This window comes from Aquarana catesbeiana, linkage group LG03 (genome assembly GCF_042186555.1).
Source record: "Aquarana catesbeiana isolate 2022-GZ linkage group LG03, ASM4218655v1, whole genome shotgun sequence".
Lineage (NCBI taxonomy): Eukaryota > Metazoa > Chordata > Amphibia > Anura > Ranidae > Aquarana > Aquarana catesbeiana.
In genome coordinates this window covers 20,812,679-20,835,484 of record NC_133326.1, presented here as the reverse complement: position 1 = coordinate 20,835,484, position 22,806 = coordinate 20,812,679, and the positions used below count along the sequence as shown (strand labels likewise).

Genomic DNA, 22,806 nt, shown 5'->3' with positions numbered 1-22,806 from the left:
TGTTGGGAGGTGTAGGAATATACTAAAACTGGAGCAGTTGTGCAAAGTAACCAATCAGCTCGCCCTGAGGCAATTCAGTTCGCATTTGCAGCGCTATACAAGTCATTCATTCATTCATTCATAGCATCAGCTTGCTCAGTTAAAGTGGTTATAAAGGCCCTGCATTCTGTGTATTAAAGCAGAGTTCACTTCCTGATTCCCTTACTGAAGATGGCGGCGCCTTCACCCGGGAGCCGAGGGACAGATCGCCTTTGGGTGAGGACATCGCGGGCATCCTGGACAGGTAAGTTTGCATATATTAAAAGTCAGCAGTTACAGTATTTGTAGCTGCTGACTTTTAATTTTATTTTTTTTTTCAGCGAAACTCCGAAGGTAAAAAAAAAAAAAAAAAAAACACCTGCATGCAGCTTCCCTTGCAGGCTCCCCTTAACCACTTGCTTACTGGGCACTTATACCCCCTTCCTGCCCTGTGTCATTTACTGGTCCCTTCTTTGTCTTAAAGCGGAGTTCCACCCAAAAGTGGAACATCCGCTCGTTGTACTCCTCCCCCCCTCTGGTGCCACATTTGGCACCTTTCAGGGGGGGGGGGGGGAGAAACGTCTCTTTCCCCACTTCTGGGAGTCTCAGCCGCGGATATTTGCATCACCGCTCGGGCTCCCTCCTCTGCCGCCGGGCCAGTAGGAGAAAGGATCCGAGCCTCGCACATGCACAGTAGGGTTCCCAGTGTGAAGCAGTAAGGCTACATTTCTGGGTTCCCTTACCCGCAATGGCGGGGGCAGCACCCCAAAAGCTGACAGAAACATCATCTGCTGTGCCGACATCGCTGGACTCCAGGACAGGTAAGTGTCCAATTATTAAAAGTCAGCAGCTGCAGTATGTGCAGCTGCTGGCTTTTAATTTTTGCAGTGGTGGGCGGACCTCCATTTTAATGAATAGGAGTCAGTGATTGGTAGAGTTTTTTTTTTTTTTTTTTTTTTATTACATTGATAGCTGGAGCATAGCAAACGGTGTGTGTGTTATTCCTGTTCGTTCATTCTGTGCAGCTGAGGCTGCAAAGAAAGGGACTGATGAATCCTGTCCTCAGTCCCTTTCTCTGTCTCAAAAGTGGGACATCAAGGGTCTGTTTAGACCCCTGATATTTCACAGAACCCAACCCCCCCCCCCCAATGGGGGACCTAAAAAAAAATGTAAAAAATAATAAAAAATTAAATTGTAAAAATATTTTAAAAAATGGTAAAAATTTTTTATATATATATATATAACAACAAAAAAAACAACAAAAATAAAAAAAACTACTGAGACCAATGGTGGGACTACCAAGGTAGCACTTGCAGCTGGGCTCTGGTGTTCCGCCACTGTGGGGGGACCCCAAGACAGCAGAAAGGTGGCCCACTGCGGGACCGTAATAAAGTGTCCCACTATGAGAGTAAATGGCCCCAGGATAAGTGGACATGTCCCCGGTCAGGGGACCCTTCATAGTCTCTTGCAACGGGGGCCCTGATGGTTCTAGTTACGCCACTGCTGTGTAGTTAGCTGTTTTGGCTGGAGTCCAGCTATACATAACACATGCAAATCCACTTTAAATGTGTTTGTAGTGTACAGGATCACTTTTAACAGAAAATTAAATAAACGTTTGCTACATTTTCATATAGAGAATGTTTGATCGCTGAATGATTTGTCTGTGAAAACACACACACAGCACACATTGTACAGACATGCAAATCCTTTATTGTTTCCTGGCACAGTGCGCTCCTGTAATCAGGATCCCCGGGGTCGGTATGTGGCACAAATTAAAAATGAAACCTTCACATATTTCCAGCAAGTAGTAGCTGTGATCTCAGCTGTGCCCTCTGTGGAATACGATCCACCCTGAAGAAACACTCCAGATGCCGCTGGGAATAGCTGAAGTGCACTTCAAATGTGCTTCGTACTGATATGGTAGGCCTACCCGTCCAGAACACATTCCGGGGGTATTTTTCTTGTGTCAACTGTGAATAACACCATCTTATGCCATTCTCTTTGGCTTCCTGGCATCCAGTTCTGCCCATCATACTAACAGCAGGGCATGCATATGTATTAAAGAAGAATTATCACTTTTTTTAAGGGCTTGTTCACACCTGCATGAGCCATTGCAGTTTTGAAGTTGGATCTCTTTTCACAAGCGACTTCCAAGCAATTAGGAAGCGATACTGTGCCTCCTGAATGCCCACTTTTTTGACAGCTGAATAGGGCATTTTACTGTTTATGTATCATATCACCTAAAAAACCTGGCTGATCCTGCCTGGCTACGCCCTCCCCCCCTGTAAACTGACCACTGTTTATTACGGCTGCTGAGCCCTGACACAGTGGTCAGTTTACGTGCCTCCGTCATCCGCAGCTCTCCTCTCTGCTCTCCCCTCTCCCTGCCTGTCAGTTTCGTCCACTCCCCAGCCCTCCCCGCCTGCTGCTATCATAATGCAATGCCATTGCTACAATCCCCTCTAGTATATTAAATAATGTCTCCAGTGCATGTGTTTTTTTTTTTTTTTTTTTAAATGCCGCTGTGTACCTCATTTCATAGCGCCGACCACCGCTCACGTGACCGGCTGCCTCTCTCCTCCTCTTGGCTGACCTCAGCGGGGGTTTCTTAGCCCCGCCCGCTGTAGCTGTCAGATCGAGAGAGGGGAGAGGCGGCCGGTCATGTGAGCGCCGATCGGCGCTATGAAATGAGGTACGCAGCGGCAATTTTTTTTAAAAACACATGCACTGAGGACATTATTTAATATAGCAGAGAGGATTTTAGCAATGTCAGAGTGGCTTAACCACCACTTCAACCTCCCACAGCATCGGAAGTTCATGAATGCAGTGGGGGTGGTCGATACACACCTCCCAGCTTTCTGAAATGGCAATGAGGGACACCTATTAGCAAAATTATGTAGGCAAAGGACACACCCCCTGCCATGCCCCGTAAAGTGTTACTAAACCCAGGACCCTGCATTCACTATATCTGGTCTCCCACAGTACACAGAGCATGGAAATGCAATTATTTTAGTAAATATAAACTGCTAAATACCTTTTCTTATCAGCAGTATATAGCAGTCTTGTGACTTCTATCAGTGTCTGGTTAAAGCTTGTAGGAGGAGTTTTCATACTTGTCCCCTGGCTCTGTATTATCAGGAAATTGGGATATTGGGGACAGTGGGAGGGGAGGGTCAGAGAAGACAGGATCAAACAGCCTTTTTACACAAGGCGGAGGATTAACCCCTTAGGTTCCACAGTGAGTATAACAAGCATGCTTTTCTGCATATACAGACTGATTTTAATTTGGATTACTTATGTGAATCGGCATCCGTTACCTGTCTATTGGTGCAAGTATAATCTCGCTCAGGAGGAAGTGATATTCTTGGAGCTGAGATTACCATGAGATGTTATCTACCGCTTAAATATCTTTACCTTCGGGTAAGAGTCGGTGTGATTGTGTGTTTATGACGGCTTCCATCTATCATTACAACAGCTCAGGAACATCACTTTGAATGCTTATGAACAAATTATTCTTATTATGAACATTATTTATTTTGGACATTATTTAGTACAGCGCTGCACCCTTACCACATAGTGCTAAAAATATGCACTGTCACCGTACTAAGGACACTGGTCTGGGAAGGGGTTAAACATCCAGGGCGATCAAAGGATTAAATGTGTGCCTAACCTGTGTTTGTGTACTGTGTGAGGTGCTTTTACTTAAGGGATGTGCTTTGCAGGGAGATAAAAACCCAACACATCCCCAATGATAGGACAGAACTCTGTATTGTTTACATTGACAGAGTTCCATCCTGTGTTCCTCCTCACTGGTCAGCGGTTGCCGGCGGTCACCCATTGGCCGGCACCCAATAATCGGCTTTTGCTGTAACTAATCACAGCTCAAGCTGTGTGCTCACGCTCTCTACCCAGAAGAGCAAAATCTGTATGTATGTATGTAATATGTGTATATATATATATATATATATATATATATATATATATATATATATTACATATATATACAGTTGTGCTTATAAGTTTACACACCCTGGCAGAATTTATGATTTCTTGGCCATTATTCAGAGAATATAAATGATAACACAAAAGCTTTTCTTTCACTCATGGTTAGTGTTTGGCTGAAGCCATTTATTATCAATCAACTGTGTTTACTCTTTTTAAATCATAAATCACAACAGAAACTACCCAAATGACCCTGATCAAAAGTTTACATACCCCAGTTCTTAATACCGTGTATTGCCCCCTTTAACATCAATGACAGCTTGAAGTCTTTTGTGGTATTTGTGGATGAGGCTCTTTATCTTCTCAGATGGTAAAGCTGCCCATTCCTCTTGGCACAAAGCCTCCAGTTCCTGTAAATTCTTGGTCTGTCTTGCATGAACTGCATGTCTGAGATCTCCCCAGAGAGGCTCAATGATATTGAGGTCAGGAGACTGAGATGACCACTCCAGAACCTTCACTTTATTCTGCTGTAGCCAATGACAGGTCTACTTGGCCTTGTGCTTTGGATCATTATCATGTTGGAATGTCCAAGTACATCGCTTCTTGGCTGATGAATGCAAATGTTCCTCCAGTATTTTTTGATAACATAATGCATTCATCTTGCCATCAATTTTAACCAAATTTCCTCCTGTGCCTTTATAGCTCACACATCCCCAAAACATCAGCGGTCCACCTCCATGTTTCACAGTAGGAATGGTGGACCTTTCATCATAGGCCTTGTTGACTCCTCTCAAAATGTAGCGTTTATGGTTGTGGCCAAAAGGCTCAATTTTTGTCTCATCACTCCAAATGACTTTGTGCCAGAAGGTTTGATGCTTGTCTCTGTGCTGTTTGGCGTATTATAAGCGGGATACTTTGTGGCATTTGCGTAGTAATGGCTTTCTTCTGGTGACTCGACCATGCAGCCCATCTTTCATCAAGTGCCTCCTTATTGTGCATCTTGAAACAGCCACACCTCATATTTTCAGAGTTCTGCATTTCACCTGAAGTTATTTGTGGGGTTTTCTTTGCATCACCAACAGTTTTTTCCTGGCAGTTGTGGCTGAAATTTTAGTTGGTCTACCTGACCGTGGTTTGGTTTCAACAGAACCTCTCATTTTCCACTTCTTGATTAGAGTTTGAACACTGCTGATTGGCTTTCTCAATTCCTTGGATATATTTTTATATCCCTTTCCTGTTTTATAAAGTTCTACTACCTTTTCCCACAGATCCTTTGACAATTCTTTTGTTTTCCCCATGACTCAGAATCCAGAAACGTCAGTGCAGCACTAGATGAAAGATACAAGGGTCTGTCAGGAGTCCAGAAACTCATTGACCTTTTATACACACACTAATTACAAGCAAACAGATCACAGGTAAGAATGGTTACCTTCAACTACTTGCTGCCCGCGCTATAGCCGAAAGACGGCTGCAGCGCCGGCCTTAATTGCCGGGAGGGTGTCCATATACGTCCTCCCGAGCAAGCACAGTCTGCACGATCCGCTCTGTGATCACCGAGTCTGAGACTCAGCTAATCACAGATCCAAGTAAGGGGTCGATCCCGGCCCCTTACCATGTGATCAGCTGTCAGTCAATGATGGCTGATCACGTGATGTAAACAGATGTGCGGTAATCGGTATTTTTTTTTTCCTCGCGCTGTCAGCATGAGGGGAAAAAAAGGCCGATCACTGGCTCTGTCAGAGGGACATCGGTCCCTCACTCCGAAAGCCGCGGCTGAGCCCACCAGTGTCACCTACCAGTGTCCACAGTGCCACCCATCAATGCCCACCAGTGCTGCCAATCAATGCCCATCAGTGTCTAATAATCAGTGCCACCTCTTAGTGCCGCCTCATTAGTGCTTATCAGTGCCCATCAGTGCAGCCTCATCAGCGCACATCAGTGAAGGAGAAAAATTACCTGTTTTCAAAATTTTATAACAAACTATGAAACAGTTTATTTTTTTTTTAATTTCGGTCCCTTTTTGTTTTATTTAGCAAAAAAATAAAGAACCCAGCAGCAATTAAATACCACCAAAAGAAAGCTCTATCTGTGTGAAAAAAAAATGATAAAAATTTCATTTGGATAAGCTGTAGCATGACCGTGCAATTGTCATTGAAAGAGTGACAGCGCTGAAAATTGGTCTGGGCAGGAAGGGGGGTTAAAGTGCCCAGTAAGCAAGTGGTTAATAGCCATTCAAACCCCTTTGTGTCAACTTGTGTGCATGTTATCAGGCCAAAATCACCAGGGTATGTAAACTTTTGATCAGGGTCATTTGGGTAGTTTCTGTTGCCATTATGATTTAAAGAGTAAACACAGTAGATTGATTGATAGTTGATAATAAAACACTAACCATGAGTGAAAGAAAAGTTTTTGTGTTTATCATTCATATTCTCTGAAAAATGGGCAAGAAATCATAAATTCTGCCAGGGTATGTAAACTTATGAGCACAACTGTAATATTATTTATATATATATATATATATATATATATATATATATGTATGTATGTATATGTATATGTGTATATATATATATATATATATATATATATATATATATATTAGGGCTGTTAATGATTAAAATTTTGTGTTCGATTAATCGTTTTTTTTTTTAAATCGATTAATCGACTAATCTTGATTAATTATAACGCACGTACAGATCCAACTACTTTTAGCTGATCTCCTTGCATTGTACTGTGATTGCGCAGTACAAACTACTACGGTGATGCCGAAAATTGCCGAACATAAACAGCTGTGAGTGAGCTCTACACCGCGCATGCGCAATTAATATGACGTTCTACTAAACTATGCCCCACACGCTCCCGATGCTCATGCTACTCTGCAAGGGGCGGGTCTATTATTACTGTTATATCATGTAAGCCTTCATTTCTTTAAACACGCCCCGCAAACAGCTCTGCCCATTTTTTTAAAATTCCGCTTCTTCTGTAGCCATCCGCCCCTTACACGATATAACAGTAATAATAGACCCGCCCCTTACATGATATAACAGTAATAATAGACCCGCCCCTTACACAATATAACAGTAATAGACCCGCCCCTTACACGATAGAACAGTAATAGACCCGCCCCTTACATGATATAACAGTAATAGACCCGCCCCTTACACGATAGAACAGTAATAAAAGACCCGCCCCTTACACGATATAACAGTAATAATAGACCCACCCCTTACATGATATAACAGTAATAATAGACCCGCCCCTTACATGATATAACAGTAATAATAGACCCGCCCCTTACACAATATAACAGTAATAGACCCGCCCCTTACACGATAGAACAGTAATAGACCCGCCCCTTACACGATATAACAGTAATAGACCCGCCCCTTACACGATATAACAGTAATAATAGACCCGCCCCTTACATGATATAACAGTAATAATAGACCGCCTCTTACACAATATAACAGTAATAATAGACCGCCTCTTACACGATATAACAGTAATAATAGACCCGCCCCTTACACAATATAACAGTAAAACACAATATACACATTAAAACAAAAACAAAAATTGGGCTAACTACTGTTTAGTTTTTTTTTTTTTATTCATTGAAGTGTATTTTTCCCAAAAAATTGCATATGAAAGACCGCTGGGCAAACACAGTGTGACATAAAATATTGCAGCAATTGCCATTTTATTCCCTAGGGTCTCTGCTAAAATATATATAATATAATGTTTGGGGGTTCCAAGTCATTTTCTAGCAAAAAATACTGATTTTAACTTAAAGCGGGGTTCCACCCAAATTTTGAACAATATCTGTATGTATTCTCTTCCTTGCCTAGATGCTGACATGCCGTTTAAAAAAATTTAAATCGCCGTAATTACCTTTTATTTTTATTTTCTTCTTTACACTTCCTGGTTCTCCTCTAATGGGAGTAGGCGTGTTTCTAGCCTCTCCCAGACTCCTGGGAGCTAGTCTCAGGCTTCCCAGGATGCCACTGAGCATGTGCGGGAACGAGCGGTGAATGCTGGGAGCACAGCATTCACCACATCCAGGAAATAAATGCTTGTGGGCTTCAAATGCCCACAATGAAGATGGAAACCGCCTGCAGTGAATAATATAAGTTATTCTTTCCGACAAAATCTGACACAGGCAGACATATTACACATAATATGTGAGTATGTAATGCTGAGAAGAAAAGTTTGTGAATGAACTCAAAAAAAAAAAAAAAAACGATAGATAGGTGGACCCCCGCTTTAAGAAAGAAGTGTCAGAAAAAGAGTTAGACTTTAAGTGGTTAAACTTCCTGCATTTACAGGTTGTTGAAAACTTGGCAGACTGCCTGGATTATTTATTTACACAGAAGTTTTCTCCCTTTGATCTAAGAAGGAAGCTTAGTTAAAATGTTTCAAGTTAAAAGACTTGGTGGATGCTTTCATTTGACAGCTGAGTGAGCAGATAAGTCTCTCCACTTATGAAAGAATCGGCAAACTTTGCAGGACAGATCGTCGGGGGTGAATCGAGATCACGATTTTTTAACGATTAATTGTGCAGCTCTACAACAGACGTGAGGCACGTACCCTGGATGCCGGCACTGGCACACAGAAGCTGGTGAAGGAAGTGATTGGGAAAAAAAAACATCCTCCTAAAGCACTTCGGTGTTGATCGACAGGCTGGAGAAGACAGGGCCGCTGGAGGTGGCGGAAAGGCGTTCCACCGCGTTCCGGCTGAAAAAAAATCCCTGTGTGTATGTATATACTGCACCACAATTGTGTAGCAAGCGCTTGTCTGCAATGTGGCCCCGTTCGCTTGATTGGGTTACATTTGATGGTGCTGCTGGTTTCCAAACGTGACGGGGGGGGGGGGGTGTGTAATCATTTTTGTTGTGGCTGCAGAATGTACAGCCCTGAGTGGATGCATGTTCTCTTTTTTTAGGTAGAGGGTAAAACCATGGCTCAGCAGCTGTTTTTTTTTACTGCTGCCCATGTGAACAAGACCTTACGGTATTCAGTTCCTGATGGAACAAAGTACATTCAGTAATGTGTAATATCTTCCTAGCTGTCCTGTAAGGCCACATTCACACCTGTGAGCGGACCCGGCAGCGTTTACATGAGACAACCCCTGAGGAGCTGCACTGCTGCTTTATGAACACAGGAGGTCGCTTGCTCAGCACGGGCGCCATTCATAGAGTGCTTTGTACTCTCTCAGTGACTGCAAAGCGTTCTCTGATTGGATGAGGTAGAGATCGTTATGTCACTGCCCCCCCCCCCCCCCCCCCCCCTCATCCAGTCAGTGATTGCTTTGTATGGGGAGAAGCAATATTGTAGATGGAAGGATTATTAAAAGGTGGTGCCGACCTCCTCAGGAGCAGAAATAGAAAAAATAGTAGGCATAAGAATATAGCTAATCACATGAACTTTATTAATGGTGATGTGATTTTTTTTTTTAGGTGGCATAATAAAGGGTTGAGTTTCTCATTAACAAAACTTGCAACAGTTTCCTGTGTTTTTGTGACCTCTGAGCCCGTCGTCATTATTGGCTGGATGCAGCAGATTCTCAAACATCTGTCAGATGTGTCATCGGTGATCGTGTCCCACTTACAGGAAATACGGAGGCTGCTGATTCTGCAAATCCTAGTTTCCTGGTTTTTATGTGAACCTGCTCACCTCAGTGCTTTCTGTGTTACTCACACAAAATATCTATGCTGATTAGGGATGCACCGATACATCAGCTGCTGAAATTTAACAGCCAAAAATAGGGTTATCGGCGCTTTGCCGATAAGAAAAAGAGAAAAGGTGCTGATAATGACATGCTGCGTCCTATTGACTTCAATGCAAAATCCTGTCCCATTGGCTTCAATGCAAAATCCCATCCCATTGACTTCAATGCAAAATTGCCCCCTATTGACTTCAATGCAACCCCCCCCATTGACTTCAATGCATAAACCCCCCTATTGACATCATTGCATAAACACTCCCTATTGACTTAAATGCAAAAGCGCCTTCCTATTAAATTCAATGCAAAAGCGTGTCCCTATTGACTTCAATGCAAAAGCGCGTGCCTATTGATTTCAATGCAAAAGTGCATCCCTATTGACTTCAATGCATAAACGCCTCCTATTGACTTCAATGCAAAAGCGTGTGCCTATTGATTTCAATGCAAAAGAGCGTGCCTATTGACTTCAATGCAAAAGCGCGTCCCTATTGACTTCAATGCAAAAGTGCCTTCCTATTGACTTCAATGCAAAAGCGCGTGCCTATTGACTTCAATGCAAAAGCGCGTGCCTATTGACTTCAATGCAAAAGCGCGTGCCTATTGACTTCAATGCAAAAGCGCGTGCCTATTGACTTCAATGCAAAAGCGCGTGCCTATTGACTTCAATGCAAAAGTGCCTTCCTATTGACTTCAATACATAAACGCCTCCTATTGACTTAAATGCAAAAGCGCGTGCCTATTGACTTCAATGCAAAAGCGCGTGCCTATTGACTTCAATGCAAAAGCGCGTGCCTATTGACTTCAATGCAAAAGCGCGTGCCTATTGACTTCAATGCAAAAGCGCGTCCCTATTGACTCCAATGCAAAAGTGTGTCCCTATTGACTTCAATGCAAACCCCCCTATTGACTTCAATGCATAAATGCCCCCTACTGACTTGCATAAACACTCCCTATTCACTTCAATGCAAAAGCGCGTCCCTATTGACTTCAATGCATAACTGCCTCCTATTGACTTCAATGCAAAGATGTTCCTTGGACATGGTGTGACCCCGATTTCAGTAAAGAGACAATGACGAGGCTCCTTACCCATGTGATCAGATGCATCCAATCACAACTGATCACATGTAAACAAGGAAGTGCCCTTTATCAGCTCTCCTCACACTGGCAGAGCAGCATCTCCTCTCAGGGAAGATGTGAAAAGGTAATCAGTACCCAGATTACAATACAGCCCCAGCAGTGCCCATTAGTGACACCAGTCTGTGCCCATCAGTGCTGCAAATCAGTACTGCCTATCGGTGCGTATCAGTGCTGCACATCAGTGCCCACCAGTGCCACGTATCAGTACTGCATATCAGTGCCCACCAGTGCCACGTATCTACTGCATATCAGTGCCCACCAGTGCCACGTATCAGTACTGCATATCAGTGCCCACCAGTGCCACGTATCAGTGCTGCATATCAGTGCCCACCAGTGCCACGTATCAGTACTGCATATCAGTGCCCACCAGTGCCACATATCAGTGCTGCATATCGGTGTCCACCAGTGCCACGTATCAGTACTGCATATCAGTGCCCACCAGTGCCACGTATCAGTACTGCATATCAGTGCCCACCAGTGCCACGTATCAGTGCCCACCAGTGCCACATATCAGTGCTGCATATCAGTGTCCACCAGTGCCATGTATCAGTGCTGCATATCAGTGCCCACCAGTGCCATGTATCAGTGCCCACCAGTGCCACATATCAGTGCTGCATATCAGTGTCCACCAGTGCCATGTATCAGTGCTGCATATCAGTGCCCACCAGTGCCACGTAGTAGTACTGCATATCAGTGTCCACCAGTGCCACGTAGTAGTACTGCATATCAGTGCCCACCAGTGCCATGTATCAGTGCCCACCAGTGCCACATATCAGTGCTGCATATCAGTGTCCACCAGTGCCATGTATCAGTGCTGCATATCAGTGCCCACCAGTGCCACGTAGTAGTACTGCATATCAGTGCCCACCAGTGCCACGTATCAGTACTGCATATCAGTGCCCACCAGTGCCATGTATCAGTGCCCACCAGTGCCACATATCAGTGCTGCATATCTGTGTCCACCAGTGCCATGTATCAGTGCTGCATATCAGTGCCCACCAGTGCCACGTATCAGTACTGCATATCGGTGTCCACTAGTGCTGCATATCAGTCTCCACCAGTGCCACGTATCAGTACTGCATATCAGTGCCCAACAGTTCTGCCTCATCAGCCCACATCAGTGAAGGAGAAAAATTACGTATATATAAAATTTTCTGACAAACTAAGAAAGACCTTTTTTTTTTCCTAAATTTTTGGTATTTTTTTTTGTTTTTTAACAAAAAAAATAACCCAGCGGTGGTTAAATACCACCAAAAGAAAGCTCTGTGTGAAGAAAATTAATTTGGGTAGAGTATTACATGACCGCACAATTGTCATTCAAAGTGTGACAGCGCAGAAAGCTGAAAAATTGGCCTGGGCAGGAAGGGGGGTGATAGTGCCCGGTATTGAAGAGGTTAAATAAACATGAACACGTTCCATTCGTGTGCTGAGTGAGGTGCCCCTGATTTGGTCTTGTCCTGCCCCTGATCTCTGCCAGCTACCAGATTCCCATTGTCTTCACACAAGGACTCCGGCTGCCCCCAGACAGAACAGAACACCGGATCCGATGGTTAAAGGGGCAGCTTTGTGGAGCCAACAATAGGAATTTGGATTCTGTATTGGATTATTATGCCGATTGTTTTCTTTGTGTGTGACGATCTCATCATCAGATGTCAGGTTTACATCGCAGACAAAGGTGTAGATCAGATGTTACCTTTTACTAAGCCTGGATGTATCACATGACCTAAAATAACAATGTGCTGTGCTAAGAAAAAAGCTATATGTGTTCACAGTGCAAAATAAAAAACAAACCTATATTATTACACACACTATATTACCAAAAGTATTGGGACGCCTGCCTTTACACGCACATGAACTTTAATGACATCCCAGTCTTAGTCCGTTGAGTTGGCCCACCCTTTGCAGCTATAACAGCTTCAACTCTTCTGGGAAGGCTTGAAATTTGCTTTTCAATCTTGGCGCCAGCTAAAAAAAAAGTTAGGTGACTTTTTTTTCTTTTTTTAGCCACTTCCGGACCGCCCACCGTTGTTATACGTCGGCTGTTTGAAGAGGAGTATCATTGTTATGGCAGCCGCTAGCTGTCATAACCCCAGTATCCTCTTCTTCAGTGAGCGGTCCGGTTTCAGATAAAAGTGGTCTCTGCGGCGGATTCGCCGCAAGATCACTTTTATCGGCGGCGGGAGAGGGCCCCCCCCTCCCGCCGCGCTCCGGTGCCCTCCGCTGCTTACCGGAGCTGTCAGTAGCGGCGGAGGCGATCGGATCTTCACCCTTGCTGGGTCTGGAGACGAGCGAGGGGAAGATGATCCCCACCAGTCTCCATAACAATGCAGGGCGGAAGTGACGTCAAAACATCACTCCGCCCATAGCTCTTAAAGGGCCATTTTTTTTTTTTTAAATTACAGTTTTTTTTAATTTTTTTTTTTTTGCATTTTAGTGTAAATATGAGATCTGAGATCTTTTTGACCCCAGATCTCATATTTAGGAGGTCCTGTCATGTTTTTTTTCCTATTACAAGGTATGTTTACATTACAGGAATAAAAGTGACACAATTTAAAAAAATAAAATAAAACAGTGTAAAAATAAAAAACAAAAGGTAAAATAAATAAGAAAAAAACGAGCTCGCGTACAGAAGCGAACGCATACGTGAGTAGCGTCCGCATATGAAAACGGTGTTCGAACCACACATGTGAGGTATCGCCACGATCGGTAGAGCGAGAGCAATAATTCTAGACCTCCTCTGTAACTCAAAACATGCAACCTGTAGAATTTTTTTTAAAGGTCGCCTATGGAGATTTTTAAGGGTAAAATTTTGTCGCCGTTCCACGAGCGGGTGCCATTTTGAAACGCGACATGTTGGGTATCAATTTACTCGGCGTAACATTATCTTTCACAATATAAAAAAAAAATGGGCTGACTTTACTGTTGTCTTATTTTTTAATTCAAAAAAGTGTATTTTTTCCAAAAAGACCGCTGCGCAAATACAGTGTGACAGAAAGTATTGCAACGACCGCCATTTTATTCTCTAGGGTGTTCGAAAAAAACATGTATAATGTTTGGGGGTTCTAAGTAATTTTATAGCAAAAAAAAAACTCTTTTTAACTTGTAAACAACAAATCTCAGAAAGTGGTTCGGTCCTTGAGTGGTTAACTAACAAACCTCGGGCTCGGTTCACATCCAGTGCCTTGAAAAAGTATTCATACCCCTTAAAATTTTCCACATTTTGTCATGTTACAACCAAAAACGTAAATGTATTTTATTGGGATTTTATGTGATCGACCAACACAAAGTGGCACCTAATTGTGAAGTGGAAGGAAAATGATAAATGGTTTTCAAAATGACGGAGTGTCCCTACCACAGCCATACAGATTACATACTCGAGCACTGATTGGGTCACAATATAATTCACCTGGCAGTATGGCTGTGGGTAGTGGGAGGAAATCCACAGGAAAATATACAAATCCCAGGCAGATGGTGTCTGTGCCATGTAAGTAACTGTAGCTTCACTTTTATAGGCGGACGTTTATGGCTTGTCAAAGAAGATCAACCGCACAACATTGCAAGTGGAGCGATGGTTCAAGAGGAGGCGGAATCAGGACCGGCCTGCCGTGATGAAGAAATTCCAGGAATCCTGGTAAGAAAAATCAAAATTCTGAATCGTTTAATCTCATTGTGTTCCGTGACCGCCCGCTTACCAAATCACTCAACCACTTACCTGCCCGCGCTATAGCAGGCTTAAATTGCTGGGAGGGCGTCCATAGACGTCCTCCCATTCTCGCGCTGGGGGCACACGGGCAGCGCGCTCTGTGATCGCTGAGTCTGGGAGACTTGGCTGACCATAGATCGGGTAAAGGGCCAATCACAGCAGGCCCTTTGCCATGTGATCAGCTGTCAGCCAATGACAGCTGGTCACGGAAATAAACCGATGCACGCTGTCTGCATGAAGGAAAAAAAAAAGCTGTGGCTTCTGTTTAGAGGGATTAGACCAGTGATGGTGAACCTTGGCACCCCAAATGTTTTGGAACTACATTTCCCATGATGCTCAACTACACTGCAGAGTGCACGAGCATCATGGGAAATGTAGTTCCAAAACATCTGTGCTGCAAATCAGTGCCCACCAGTGCCACATATCAGTGCCTCATCAGTGCTGCAAATCCGTGCCGCCTATCAATGCCACCTATCTGTGCCTCCTGATCAGTGGCCATCAGTGCCTCCTGATCAGTGCAACCTATCAGTGCCACCCCTCTGTGCCACCTATCAGTGCCTCCTGATCAGTGCAACCCATCAGTGCAGCCTCATCGGTGCCTCCTGATCAGTGCCTCCTGATCAGTGCCACCTATCAGTGCCACCCCTCTGTGCCACCTATCAGTGCCTCCTGATCAGTGCAACCTATCAGTGGCCATCAGTGCAGCCTCATCAGTGCCGCCTCATCAGCGCACATCAGTGCAGGAGAAAAATTACCTGTTTGCAAAACAAAAAACAAAATATAAAAAAACGTTTTGTGTGTTTTTTTTTTTTTTTTTTCTTTCACAATTTTCAGTCTTATTTTGTTTGTTTAGCAAAAAATAAAAAAAACCCAGCAGTGATTAAATACCACCAAAAGAAAGCTCTATTTGTGTGAAAAAAATGATAAATTTGGGTACAGCGTTGCATGACCGTGCAATTGTCATTCAAAGTATGACAGCGCTGAAAAGCTGAAAATTGGCCTGGGCAGAAGGGGGTCAAAGTGCCCGGTAAGGAAGTGGTTAGGTGGCCCTCGCTCTTCAAAATGATGAGCACTCCTGCACTAAGGGGTCTACTTGCACAAATGCCTTAAGCATTCTCAGAGCCTTCATGAACAATCCCCATATTAAGGCTCGGTTTACACTGCTAACTCGTACGACTTTGCCTGTGACCGCGCCCTGCGACTTCTTTCCGACTGTGTTGCATTTAGGAACTTGTCTGTGGGCTGAAATCGCACCCAAGTCGGACCAAAGTAGTGCAGGAACCTTTTCTAAAGGTCGCATCCCATATTGTAGCAGTGTGAACCGAGCCTAAACCCCCCCCCGTTCACACTGGTGCGACTTGTCATGCGATTTGACAGGTCCAAATCACATTACAGGTCGCACCCTATTGTTGGCAATGGAACTGTTCAAATCGGTGCAATGCCGACTTTGAAAAAAGGTTTTCTCTAGTCATCTTCCAGGACGGCACACCTAAGTAGGCCTGCCGTCCTGGAAGATTTCCTAGAAAGCTAGTTACCGGTATGTAACTGGTACTTTTTTTTTTTTTTTTTTGATTTCAGGTGTGACTTGCATAGACATCTGCGCATGAAGTCGCACAGATGTCAGCCAAGTCGCATCTGAAGTCCCACTGCCCTGTTGCTTTCAAGTGAAGTTTCAAAGTCTGATTCATAGCCCTCGTTCACATTCAATATGGCTCTGAAATCACGCAACTTCATTTGAAATTGCATGATTTCAAAGCTGCATGTCAGTGCGACTTTAGGTGCGACTATGAAGACATCTGTGCGGCTTCATGCACAGATGTCTATGCAAGCCGTACCGCAGTAGGAAACTGGCAGTGAAGCCGCAAGGCTCCACTGCCTGTTTCCCTTACTTAGGATGGCGGTGCCAAGAGCCGAAGGACGGGTCGGTCTCGGGCGGCCGACATCGGGGGCACCCAGGACAGGTAAGTCTACTTATTTAAAGTCAGCAGCTACAGTGTTTGTAGCTGCTGACTTAAAAAAAAAAAAAAATTTCGCTGGCCGGAATCCCGCTTTAAAGCGACGCAGTGCCGAATCGCAAAAAGTGCTCTGGTCGGGAAGGGGGTAAAATCTTCCGGGGCTGAAGCGGTTAAACTTTGACAATAAATCCTGGAAGCTGATTGGTTACTTCTATGCACAGCTGCACCAGATTCGGTATGTTCCAGTTTTAGTAAATCCCCCCCCCTCCTCAGTCTTTGTATGTATCTAGAATGAGCACACTGGATTTATTTGCATGTATCGAGTTTAGTTGTGGATTTCTATGCAGGGCACGGGTCGGTCTGTGAGCCGGAGCGGAGTGCATGGAAATCCTCACTGACACCAAAGTATTTTCACGGCTGTTTGTGCTGAATGTGCGGAGTGGGCGACCACACCCTGCCGGCAGAGCCGGGCCTGTGATTCAGCATCGCTCTCCTGCGACTCATCATGTGTTACTGGAAATAGCTCTGAGCCCAGAAAGGAAACTCTATCATTGGCTTCTCCCATGGGATTTATACAGACAGACACATCCTGGGACTCAGTACTAGACCGCTTCATTCCTTTCTTGGGTGACGCTGGACTGCGGATCGCCCGCTGGGAAGGGATTATTTCCAGTGCAGTTCATGAACTCCTATCGGTTCTAGAGATCTTTTTAACACGTTGTAAAACTTCACTTGTAAAACAAAACGTTTACAGTGCTGGCAATTTCTCATCATCGCAGGTCTGATCACATGTGATAACCAAAGAAGTTGTATTTCTTGCAAATATTGGGTCTCCTGGGGCAGTTGCTTACCTTTTTTTATTTTATGTTATTAAAGAGGAACTGCAGTCTGCTCACTTCATTTGTAATAAAAACACCTCTGCCATTCTGAAGCTTCCCTCCGGCCACTTTGCATATTATTTTATATATACTGCGATTCTGTACTTGCCAAATATGCTGCAGGAATCTCCCTCCACTGAGTCTGGCTGCAGCCATTTTAACTGTGGGCAGCTGAAGCTGCTGCCTGTTCACTTCCTGGATTAACACACAGAGGCACACCTCCAGCTCTGCAGCTCTCATTGGCCCTCTTATGACTCACTCCTCCTGGCAAACTCTCATAAGAGTGAGAGAGAGCTGTGCATTATGTCATAAGCCTAGGCTTTTTATCAGACAAGAAACAGGAAGTGGGCTGTATAAGGTATTTACTGGCAGAAAAAAAAAATGTTTTACTATCCAAAGTTAAAACAACAACAAGGGCAAAAGATTTAATAGATGGAAATATGAAAATAATGACTGAAGGTCCACTTTAAAGTGATATTGAATACTTAAAGTGATTGTTACATGGTTACATAGTAGGTGAGGTTGAAAAAAGACACAAGTCCAACCTGTGCATTGCACTGCAGGAGGCAGCACTGATAGGTGGCAACCTATTGTAAAGGTTAATTTTTTTTTTTCTTAAATAACAAACATGTCATACTTACCTGCTCTGTGCAAGGGTTTTGCACAGAGCGGCCTCCGATCCCCCTTTTCTGGGGTCCCCCGGCGGCGCTCCTGGCTCCTCCTCTTCGAGTGCCCCCGCGGAGAGCCGCTTTCCATGGGGCACACTCCCGAGTCCTGCAGCTGTGTCCATTGATGCAGACAGCAGGACTCGGCCCCGGTTCCCGCTTCACTGGGAATGATTGACAGCAGCAGGAGCCAATGGCTCCTGCTGTTTTCAATCTGTCCAATGAGGACCCGAGACAGCGGCTAGAGCTGCTGGGCTCATTCTCGTCACTGGAACAATCTGGTTCAGGTAAGAAGGGGGGGGGGGGTCTGGGGGTGGCAGCTGCAGCTCAGAAGGTGTTTTACCTTCATGCATAAAGCAATACATGCAACTGCTTTAAAGTATAACTAAGGGCAAAACTTTTTTCTTCGTTTCCGATAAAGTGGAGGGGGATTAAAACGCTTGTCTGGATTTTATTGCTGTCTGTGCCCCCGTTTGCTTTATATCGGGAGGTACCAAACTGCTTTATATCGGGAGGTACCATATTGCTTTATAGCGGGAGGTACCATACTGCTTTATATCGGGAGGTACTGCTTTATATCGGGAGGTACCATACTGCTTTATATCTGGAGGTACCATACTGCTTTATATCGGGAGGTTCCATACTGCTTTATATCGGAGGGTACCATACTGCTTTATATCGGGAGGTTCCATACGGCTTTATATCGGGAGGTACCATACTGCTTTATATCAGGAGGTTCCATACTGCTTTATATCGGGAGGTGCCATACTGCTTTATACCGGGAGGTACCATACTGCTTTATATTGGAGGGTACCATACTGCTTTATATCGGAGGGTACCATACTGCTTTATATCGGGAGGTACCATACTGCTTTATATCGGGAGGTACCATACTGCTTTATATCGGGAGGTACCATACTGCTTCATATCGGGAGGTACCATACTGCTTTATATCGGGAGGTACCATACTGCTTTATATCGGGAGGTACCATACTGCTTTATACCGGGAGGTACCATACTGCTTTATACTGGGAGGTACCATACTGCTTTATATCAAGGGGGACCATACTGCTTTATATCGGGAGGTACCATACTGCTTTATATCGGGAGGTACCATACTGCTTTATATCGGAGGGTACCATACTGCTTTATATCGGGAGGTACCATACTGCTTTATATCGGGAGGTACCATACTGCTTTATATCGGGAGGTACCATACTGCTTTATATCGGGAGGTACCATACTGCTTTATATCGGGAGGTACCATATTGCTTTATAGCGGGAGGTACCATACTGCTTTATAGCGGGAGGTACTGCTTTATATCGGGAGGTTCCATACTGCTTTATATCGGAGGGTACCATACTGCTTTATATCGGAGGGTACCATACTGCTTTATATCTGGAGGAACCATACTGCTTTATATCGGGAGGTACCATACTGCTTTATATCAGGAGGTTCCATACTGCTTTATATCGGGAGGTGCCATACTGCTTTATACCGGGAGGTACCATACTGCTTTATATCGGAGGGTACCATACTGCTTTATATCGGGAGGTACCATACTGCTTTATATCGGGAGGTACCATACTGCTTTATATCGGGAGGTACCATACTGCTTTATACCGGGAGGTACCATACTGCTTTATACCGGGAGGTACCATACTGCTTTATACCGGGAGGTACCATACTGCTTTATATCAAGGGGTACCATACTGCTTTATATCGGGAGGTACCATACTGCTTTATATCGGGAGGTACCATACTGCTTTATATCGGGAGGTACCATACTGCTTTATATCGGGAGGTACCACACTGCTTTATATCGGGAGGTACCACACTGCTTTATATCGGGAGGTACCACACTGCTTTATATCGGGAGGTACCACACTGCTTTATATCTGGAGGTACCATACTGCTTTATACCGGGAAGTGCCATACTGCTTTATACCGAGAGGTGCCATACTGCTTTATATCGGGAGGTGCCATACTGCTTTATATCGGGAGGTGCCATACTGCTTTATATCGGGAGGTGCCATACTGCTTTATATCGGGAGGTGCCATACTGCTTTATATCGGGAGGTGCCATACTGCTTTATATCGGGGGTGCCATACTGCTTTATACCGGGAGGTGCCATACTGCTTTATACCGGGAGGTGCCATACTGCTTTATACCGGGAGGTGCCATACTGCTTTATACCGGGAGGTGCCATACTGCTTTATACCGGGAGGTGCCATACTGCTTTATACCGGGAGGTGCCATACTGCTTTATATCAGAGGGTACCATAAGGCTAAAACAGGAAACTTTTCCCCTTCATTCCAAAAGAGGACAAAGCGGCAGTAGTTGGAACTATCATTAACTCCCGACTCGACTACACAAACTCCCTCTACACCGGACTACCTAAACACCAGATTGCACGCCTTCAACTCATCCAAAACACCGCAGCAAGACTGATAACAGGAAAAAAACCCTGGGAATCCATTTCCCCATCCCTGAGGAGCCTACATTGGCTAACCATAAAGGATCGGATCACATTCAAGACCCTCTGCCTCACCCACAAATGCCTACATGGAAACGTGCCTCAATACCTATGCGAGAAAATAAAACGCTACGTACCTAATCGCAGTCTTCAATCAACCTACCAAAACCTCCCCCACGTTCCCGAATCCTGCTACAAATCAAAGGGAGAACGAAGATTCGCATTCCAAGGACCACGGCTATGGAACACTCTACCGACCAACATCCGTATGGAAGAAAACCATCAGGCCTTCAGGAAAAAACTCGAAACCTACCTCTTGATGGACCAAGTGCCTTGAGGCAATTCAGTTCATTCATTCATTCATTCATTTACTGTGGCACTTTTATTTGTGAAGTAGCCAAAATATAAACTGCCGTCTGGCCGTTCCATAGATCCGCAGCCTGCGGAGGGGTCTCAAAGGGAAGTTTTCCATTACGCTAACTGACTTTAAGGGCCTCAGATTTAATGTAGTGTAATTAGAGACAGCATGAGCCCTCTGGGGGCTGTAATTACCGATCACCAGGAGAGCAATCCAATGTAATTTCTCCATGCAATGCTACACTTGCCAAGAGCCACTTTAATCTCCTTCCATAGACAATGGGCACATGGGGGTGAAGCCCCCCCCCCCATCCCCCCCCCCCCCCAAATCTGCTTGTGTAAGGTTTAATCATGAAATAATTATATAGGTGGAATGAGAACTCAGCAATGGAAGACATTAAGGACGATGTTGCTGAGTGATCTGTATTACAGGAGACTGCTGCATAAATGATCCAAGATTATTACTGATTGGAATGGAGCGTGTAATGATCCTTCAACAATCTGTGGTTTTTCATTCTATATCTTTTGAAATACTAGACGAGATTGCATATGATTGACAACTTAATTTCCTCCGCTTTTCATACACAGCCTCCTGCCCTCTTTGATATTGGAAGAATTTTCGGGATGCAATATATCTAATTTTTTTCTTTTCAGGACTTTGCCAAGTACACAAGACTGTATTGTACATTGAGACTCACATTATCCTTCTATACAGCCTAAAGCAAGTATCTGAGCACCACAAACTGAGAACGCTATTTCATTCATTTTTAATATTCAAAGCAAACTCCCCCACCCATCCATATCTTCATGCTTTATTTTGCTGAGAAACTTCTTTGAAAAACACCCCCCCCCCCCCCCCCCCCTAGCATTTTTAGCTGCAGCCATCTTGAGTAAGGGCAGATGATTCTGTTTCAATAGTATTTATTAAGATACTTGATGTGATTGTAGCCGTATAGATCACCAAGAAGATACAAGAAGATAACATGCAAAGATTCCGGGGGCTAGCTTTGGCAGTTGTAACAAGGGGGTTACTTTTCAAAAGAAGGCAAAGAACACGAGATAAAAAAAAAAAAAACCTCCTTAGAGCGGATATACCGGCAAGGTCCAGAGGCCGTCATGGCCAGAGGTTCCCAACAATAACGGGCCTCCCCTGGGCCCTGCAATATCCATATAATGGTATAGTATACATCCTATATAAGTTCAAATAAGGAGGGGCCAAGTAGAAACCTAGGGGTGGTTGGGTAGGAGGGTGGCGCAAACAGAAAAGAGGTCACACACCCAGCAGATGGAGATGTAAAGAAAAGCCAGGATATACTAGGGGGTAAAGGGGGTAAAGAGGTTAGAGGCCAAGAGATGGGGAAGGGGAGGAAATAAGGCCTCAGGAGCATTGAGGCCACCCGTCTTAAAGTGGTTGTAAACCCTTACCAGTTTCTTAAATCTGGTTGTTGCCCTTCCATTTAACCCCGCTTTTCTTTTCCCCACCTGTTTGGGATACTTTTTTTATTGTAAACCCTTACCAACCAGTTTTCCCTACAGGTAAGCTTATAATGAGGTTTACCTGTAGGTACTGGAAATATCTCCTAAACCTGCATGGTTTAGGAGATATTTACCATATACACTTGCGCTGACGTCATTGGTGCAAGCACACTTTAGAAAGGGCACAATCGTGCCGTTTCTATAGGGCCTGTGCCGTGACCGTCGGCTCCCACGCGCATGCGCGGGAGTGACGTCGCGTAACCCCGGCCAGTCACAGAGCCGGAGTCCGTGGCCCCCGGAAGGAAGAGGGGTGAAGATGGATGCTTCCACCAGCGGGGACATCGCGGGCTTCGTTTGCGGGTAAGTGCAACATAATGGGCTAGTAGCCCATTATGCTTTTACTTTGCAGGGGAATAAAGAGGAAGTAAAACCCATCAGGGTTTACTTGCTTTTTAAGCCGCTGGCTGGAGGGGGAGT

General features: G+C 44.5%; 1 protein-coding gene across 5 annotated transcripts in view; it reads left to right on the top strand.

The window, feature by feature from the left end:
* CERS3 (ceramide synthase 3) overlaps positions 1 to 22,806 on the top strand; it is a 237,151-nt gene that overhangs the window by 172,760 nt on the left and 41,585 nt on the right. For all 5 annotated transcript variants that reach the window (XM_073618371.1, XM_073618374.1, XM_073618372.1 and 2 more), the window contains one exon: positions 14,329 to 14,447. In XM_073618371.1, coding sequence (XP_073474472.1) covers positions 14,329 to 14,447 — 119 coding nt within the window. The remainder of the gene's footprint in view (positions 1 to 14,328; positions 14,448 to 22,806) is intronic.